At 40.1% G+C, this 7,540-nt stretch overlaps 1 protein-coding gene across 1 annotated transcript in view; it reads left to right on the top strand.

Annotated features, from left to right (window-relative positions):
• Nucleotides 1-3,300: 3,300 nt before the first annotated feature.
• The window catches only part of LOC138611597 (uncharacterized), a 31,299-nt gene continuing 27,059 nt past the window's right edge, over nucleotides 3,301-7,540 (top strand). The window contains exons 1-11 of the mRNA XM_069684775.1: nucleotides 3,301-3,501; nucleotides 3,725-3,868; nucleotides 3,995-4,151; nucleotides 4,246-4,273; nucleotides 4,688-4,793; nucleotides 4,870-4,962; nucleotides 5,042-5,105; nucleotides 5,197-5,295; nucleotides 5,390-5,493; nucleotides 7,080-7,218; nucleotides 7,335-7,453. Of these exons, the coding sequence (XP_069540876.1) occupies nucleotides 3,301-3,501; nucleotides 3,725-3,868; nucleotides 3,995-4,151; nucleotides 4,246-4,273; nucleotides 4,688-4,793; nucleotides 4,870-4,962; nucleotides 5,042-5,105; nucleotides 5,197-5,295; nucleotides 5,390-5,493; nucleotides 7,080-7,218; nucleotides 7,335-7,453 (1,254 nt within the window). The remainder of the gene's footprint in view (nucleotides 3,502-3,724; nucleotides 3,869-3,994; nucleotides 4,152-4,245; nucleotides 4,274-4,687; nucleotides 4,794-4,869; nucleotides 4,963-5,041; nucleotides 5,106-5,196; nucleotides 5,296-5,389; nucleotides 5,494-7,079; nucleotides 7,219-7,334; nucleotides 7,454-7,540) is intronic.

Below are 7,540 nucleotides of genomic sequence, written 5' to 3'. Positions count from 1 at the left end.
TGGGAAGCATATAATCCGAGGAGGATGATTCGATGCAAAAGCAGAAACTACCCTGTAGTAGCAAAGACAGGGACAACGTGTTTTGGCGCCATAGCTAAGTACAGTGAATTGCATAAACTTAATGTGGTTAGATATACATAATGTCTTATAGTATTATTATATATTTCTGTTTATTTGTTGTGACATAAACAAAGCATCCAAATCATATTTCCCTTAATGAATAGAAGTTTGACCTGTAAGGTCAGTCTTATCTTCACTCGGTCTTTAGCAGGAGCATGGAATCTGTCACTTCTATTTGGCACCCTGACGCCAGCTGTCAGTGAGAGGGCCGGGGAAGTTATCAGAATGGAAATAATCTCAGCACTTGTCAGCAGTTGTTGACCCTCCTTTTGTCTCTTAACCTTTGAAGGGGCTGCGATTACTGGTGCTGGTGACTGGCTCTACATTATAGTTGCTATACAGAATTATAATGCAGCTGGTAAAAGTTATAACTTACATTTAAGAAGTTATTGCTTATATGTTATTTGATATTTCTTAACGTCAATAGCATTTGGGGTACGAGTCAGTAAACTCAGCGAACAGAGGCAAAGGTACATTATTTGGTATATTAGTGTCTGTTACCTTTTGGAGAAACTGCTTTTTGTTAATGGAGCAGATCAGAATTATAGTCGGAGGTAAAATCTGCTATCAAACTGAATCAGCTCAGCTTAGACACAGACTCCATGTTAGAGTGGCATTTTAAGAGGAACATTCAAAATTGATAGGTTGTGGGATAAACCTGTCAGTCTCAGTATATTTATGTGAGACAAAGCCCAGTGTGAGGCCGTCATCTGCTGCAACTGATCCCAGATGCAGGCTGAGGCAGGATCCTGAAAGCCTCTGTGGCTGCTCTCCTCAATCCGTGCAGGCTTCTCGGCACAGGAATTTCACACAGTTATCTTTGTCCTCAAAGACACAATGCCATGTCGACGGGACTGTTACCGAGGGGCCAGCTTTCGCTAGCTGCTGTCTGATAATGGGAGAAGGCTTCTACAGTGACCTTGGCGTCACATTGGAGCATGTTGTGCACGCACAGCCCTCTGTTGTGTGTCATCATTACTCCCTTTCAGTGAATCTTAAGCATGTCACCTGTGGCAGATCTCTGTCTGTGTAGCCTCGCACGTGTCGCCTGCTTAATCTAACAGACTAATGTTCTTTATTTAGAGCGACTCACTCGGTGTCTGATGGCTGTTTATTTTACGGACAAGTCCTTTCTATGATATCTGAACACAATACGTTACCAATACCTCACTGCGACTCGCCTTAAGCTCTCTGGGTAACTGACACCCACACATGACATAGTTTTCTAAAATATCTCCCCAGATACTTTCTGTGTCTTCCTTCATGTTGAGACCACAATGCCAGTAGTTTACATTCATGGAATACTGTCTATTGTTTTGAACCATTCAAAGAATGTTAATTATCCTTTTGGTTATTATTGTGTTTGCTGCGGCTCAAAGATGCACTGATAGCATCTTTGTCAATCTTAAACTAATTGAGGAAGAGATTACTTTAATACATTTAAAATTTTAAATTTAAATATAACCATTAAAGTCGAGGTGAAATGAAAAATGTCATTTTAATCCTTTTAGATCACATCCTCGGTAATATTGTTCATCTATTTGACAACACAGGCCAAATAAAATACAGAAAATCAATTTCTTCGTATTCTTATATCAAAATCCGACAATTTTTCTTCCTGTAAAACAAAATATCACGTGTGCTTACGTAAGCTAGTACAAACCAATTTCAACCAATAATATCATGACATCCACCTGTCAATCAATCTGCAACATTTAGCCGCAGAGCACCAAGAACGCTCGGTGAGTTAGCTAGCTACTGCGCTGTGGAGAACGTCTGTCTACGCCCACTTCTCAACGATCAAATCAAATCCCTCTAATGATATGTCCCACCTGCACGTCCTGTTTCACTCGGAAACACGTCACAATACGGAAGCTAGATACTCTTGAGATGCTGTTTCATCTCGACTTTAAGCTCAAATATTGTGTTCTGTAGAGCGAGTTGACCAGGGCAGAGTGCAGATAGGACGGAAAATAATGGCATGAAATATTACTTATCTATTATTGCTTGTATCATACTTTCATTTAGCTTTATTTGCATTGCTGCCTGGCCGCCACCAGCTTTGTCCACATTGTAATTTTTCATTACATTATAGATAGCGAGTAATACTTGATTGACCAGCTGATCACCAATACATACTTGTACACCTGTACAGTTTTTAATCACACCTGTTGTACATATTTTGTACTATTTGTATTATATGTATTGCTTTTATATTTTTATTGTTATTCCTTTTTTTTATCTTATTCTATTTAAGTCTTTTACTTAATTGTATTCTAGTTCTGTGTTAATTGTTCTGCACCAAAATCACCAAAACAAATTCCTTGTATGTGTAAATCTACTTGGCAATAAACACCGATTCTGATACTTTCAAAAGATTAAAATTTAGCAAAGTAAATATAAAATTATAAAGGTTTGAAATCAAGTGTCCGATCAGTATCAGTCTTGCCTGTTTAGCGAGGATGCTTCTGTTTAGCACATGTATTGTTCCTGTAACAGAAGCAGAGTCACTGTGACGGACGATGAGAAAGGAATTCCTCCCTGCGTCTATTTAAAGACTGACTTGTGGTCCCCAGGCTGCTTGAGGATACCTATGATTAATCGTTTCACTGCATGGAGCTCCTAATATGGCCTCGTCAGGACACCCCATCACTGATAAGACTCTGACCTGCTGATTTCTATATTGCTCTGTGCCACTCATTAACCCCCTCCCTTTATGTACCTCTAACCCGACTCAGACACAATAACATTCCTGGACCCTGTAAGGCTCCTCCATATTTGGTAGAGAGGCTTCGTTTATAAAGAGAACCCATGGTGAAACCCCCAATAGGTCACCATTCTATCTCAAGGTAAGGTGCTGGGACAATGGCTAACAAATCAACTGTGATACTAAATCATTACCTGTGTTGGTGTGGACTGGAGGGTAGTTTCATCGGTTTCTTTTACTTCTCTCTTCAGGACCATTACACCTCAGTCTCCTCAGAAGGGATTGGTAAGGTAAGAGCATCTGAAAATGAAAATGGGTGTGATTAAAACCAGTGAATATTTGACATAGAAATATAAAAAACATTTAAATGATAAATTAAAATCACTCTAAATTTGCATACATGTGTTTTGTATTCTGCATGTTGTTAGTTGAATTTCAATTGAAATTTTGATTTTACATAGTCAAGGTGAAAGATGGGTGACGCTGCCATGAAAGAGTTTGGGGCAGCAGCCTCGTACCTGAGGAAGTCGGACAGGGAGCGTCTGGAGGCCCAGACCCGACTCTTCGACATGAAGAAGGAGTGCTTCGTTCCTGATACTGATGAGGAGTACGTGAAGGCTTCCATCACCAGCCGTGAGGGGGACAAAGTCACTGCTCAGACTGAGAAAGGAAAGGTCAGTGAGCTGGCAGGAGAGCTGCCCTGGATGCAGCTGGGAATGCAAGAGATGATAGAAGTCCATTTAGTCTTATGTAGCAGAGAAACATAAAAGCCAGGCGGAGATGTCACGATGGAATGATCCTGTCTTTCAACCTTATTCATAAAATAAAACTTTGACAATCGCTGATGTTCTGCTGGATTCATAACAATGTATTAACAGCGACTATTTCCATTCTTAGACGGTCACAGTGAAGGAGTGTGATGTACATCCCCAGAACCCGCCAAAGTTTGATAAAATTGAAGACATGGCGATGTTCACCTTCCTCCACGAGCCCGCTGTGCTGTTTAACCTCAAAGAGCGTTACGCAGCATGGATGATCTACGTGAGTTGCAAGCTTTTATGATGCCTGTTATCTATGGTGCTTCAATATTATAGAACTACACACTATCTTCATTTGTCAATAGCTTAGATGATTGGTGTAAGACAGTTCGCTTCCTCTTTCTCACAGACCTACTCTGGGCTCTTCTGCGTGACTGTCAACCCCTACAAGTGGCTGCCAGTCTACAACCAAGAAGTGGTTGTCGCCTACAGAGGAAAGAAGAGGAGTGAAGCTCCTCCTCATATCTTCTCCATCTCTGACAATGCCTACCAGTACATGCTGACTGGTAATTCACTTCCAGTAATTTGTTCACAGAAAGGTGAATTACAAAAACACTGAGGAATCCTTAATCCTTAAATGATCCTGTCTTCTCTTTCCAGACAGAGAAAATCAGTCAATTCTCATCACGTGAGTTATATTTTAATGACTACTCTATTATATTAAGTGTAAGTAGCATCAAGTTGTTGATATGCTCAGGTTAATATAAGCCATTATTTTAAATGGTTTATTGTGCTTGGCAAACTCGACTAGAAGACTGAATATGAACATTAACGTTTGCTCATGGGTTGAACGGCAAAAGTTTCAGTTTCAAGCAGCTGTTGATCATGTCACTACTGTTTTATAAGATGCAATTTGCCAATATAGAACAATTAATTCTAAAAAGGGAAAGTTATCACAGTGATTATGTATAATAATCGCTGTGTTGCTACGCCCATGGAATGACTAATGCAAAAGATTTCTCCATGAATTCTGATTATTTAATCAAAAACATGACGATGTGCCTGTGATTATAATTCCTGTTAATTGTATGTGTGTCTTTAGTGGAGAATCTGGTGCTGGGAAAACTGTCAACACCAAAAGAGTCATCCAGTACTTTGCCAGCATTGCTGCTGGAGGTGGGAAGAAGGACACAGGCTCTGAGAAAAAGGTTATAATCCCTAATTCACAGATAAAAAGAGCCTCTGATGGCACACTGAATAAACGTTGCATTGCTGTGTTTTTAGGGAACTCTGGAGGATCAAATCATCCAGGCTAACCCAGCTTTAGAGGCCTTCGGTAATGCCAAGACCATCAGGAATGACAACTCTTCCAGATTTGTAAGTTTCCGCTTGTTATGAAATAACCCTTTGAGCCTGTTTTATTTTAAAGTTGTTTTTTCTTCTTGATGAATTTTAGGGCAAATTCATCCGAATTCACTTTGCAGCCAGTGGAAAGCTGGCCTCAGCTGACATCGAGACATGTAAGCAGTCTCTTCTCTGTACTTTCATCTTGTTTGCTCGTTTTTGCGACTGACCACCATCCCCACCTACATAAAACAAATGTCCTCTTAGATTTGCTGGAAAAGTCCCGTGTCACCTTTCAGCTTAAGGCCGAGAGAGATTACCACATCTTCTATCAGATTCTGTCTCAGAAGAAACCTGAGCTGCTTGGTAAATACAAATCAAATGATCTTTGGAACATTTTTATCTAGTAGTTATACTATCCCTATCACATTAAATCTTACTTTTCTGTTTTGCTTTTCAGAAATGTTGCTCATCACCAACAACCCCTATGACTACGCCTTCATCTCCCAAGGAGAGACGACTGTAGCCTCCATCAATGATGCTGATGAGCTGATGGCCACTGATGTGAGTAGGGATTATTATTGTGTCTTTTAATGGAACAGCTACTGTTGACAGATGTCAATATGTAAGATGTTGCATCCTGTAAACTGCTTTATAGAAAAGTATTTCAAGTTTGGGAACGATGAGATCTTTATTCTCCAATGCGGGCACATGTGGAGAAATACTGTAACCAAATGCCTTGCCAGTACAGAAGACTCTACAGTCCATCTTGTGCTGCCTGTTTCATTCTTCTTTTAATTCTAGAAATGACGCTTTAAACTACAAAAAGTCAAGGATCTAATGCTATGGACCAATGACTGGATATATAGATGGGCGATGCATCTCCATCTGCCCTTATTGTCAGAATTGATGCCAAAATAGCCCACGTGATAGGCGCTGCCATCTTGCGATGGTGACGTCATACGGAGCCAGAGTCTGTGCAGTAGAGATCGACGAGTGGAGGTCGGCCGCTAACCAAGACACACACTTAACTGACCGAAAAAAACAGCAAGGATCTCGCTCACCAGCGTGTTTAACATCAGAACAGCTTCTTTGTGTTGGTCTGAGGTTAACGTTCACAGATATGGAAACTTCAGTGACTGTAGTGATTGTTTTAGTTACGTTTCCTCTCATCCTCCACTCTGCTTATCCGGAACAGATCGGCTGCAGGAACCGTATTTGTCAACAGAGCTGTCAATCATCATTTGACAGCATCAAATAAATAATTAAAAGTAAACTTGTCAGAAAAATGAACACTTGGACGTAAATCAGCATGATAAGAACTAACTATAATGACAGAAACCATGTTTGAGAAAAATGTATTTGACGTGAATTTTGATTTTATAGTTTGACTCATGTCCCATCTGTTAACATGGAGGAGGCGGGCTTTATGACCTATACTGCAGCCAGTCAGCAGGGGGCGATAGAGAGGGTTAGGCTTCATTTTCAGGGAGCGGTCATGTCGTCCATCTTTTTATTCAGTCTATGCTATGGACATATATTCCAAAGACGATTTATAGATATTATATTATTATATTGTGCAATTTAACTTTTTTAAATTTACCTTGTAAACGAACTGTTTATTATGAAGGGTTGTTTAAAAAGCCAGAAAAATGTTTTCTGGTGCTCTGGCTGGCTACATGTTTTTCAGCGATCTAGCTGTTCTTATAGGATTATAAAGCTTTATAACGTTGACGAAACCGAGTAGCACTGAATCACTTGATGAAGTAAAAATTATTAGAATAGTCGGGCACAAACCCTGGACTTGACACTGGTGCATTTTTATGGCTGCCTTCCAGTCCAACCACTTCTTTGCGAATGCAGCGGGGTACATAAACTTAGTTTTTTATTTAATCAAAGAAACATTGTCTCTGAAGTGAATCCAGGCAGTGATTACACTGTGACCACAATGTAACAGGGAAAGTTGTCTGGTAAAATAAAATTATACTTCCTAGGAGACAGGGTTGAAGTGTCTGATTTGAGACTCTAGTGGTTAAGAGAGCACGCGCAAAATTATGCCCAACAACTCTCCTGTCACTCTACTGAATACCTTGATAAAACGCAAAAGAGTCAATGACACATCTAATATAATTCTCCTGTTTTTTACTCAGGATGCGTTTGATGTGCTGGGCTTCACTCAAGAAGAGAAGAATGGCATTTACAAGCTGATTGGTGCCATCATGCATCATGGCAACATGAAGTTCAAGAACAAGCAGCGAGAGGAGCAGGCAGAGGCTGATGGCACTGAAGGTGAGAAAACTCTGAAACTTGACAAACAAACATTTAAGGATCTAGTCTGATCTAGGATCTAGAGATTGAGAGATTATTCTTATTAAATGATTTTATATTTACATGTATTTTCTCAGGTACGGACAAAGTTGCATATCTGATGGGCCTGAACTCTGCTGACCTCGTCAAAGGTCTCTGTCACCCAAGAGTCAAAGTAGGAAATGAGTGGGTCACCAAGGGACAGAATGTCCAGCAGGTAGGAATGAAACTTACGACTTGAATTTGTTGAAAGGCGTCTTCTGAAGTGATTTATGTGAAGGAACACTGAGGGGTCGTTTATCTG

This window comes from Semicossyphus pulcher, unplaced genomic scaffold (assembly GCF_022749685.1).
Source record: "Semicossyphus pulcher isolate SPU_LCO1_2020_fin unplaced genomic scaffold, fSemPul1.0.p SCAF_7, whole genome shotgun sequence".
Classification (NCBI taxonomy): domain Eukaryota; kingdom Metazoa; phylum Chordata; class Actinopteri; order Labriformes; family Labridae; genus Semicossyphus; species Semicossyphus pulcher.
The sequence above is the reverse complement of the archived record's forward strand: the minus strand, read 5'-3'. Positions and strand labels throughout refer to the sequence as shown.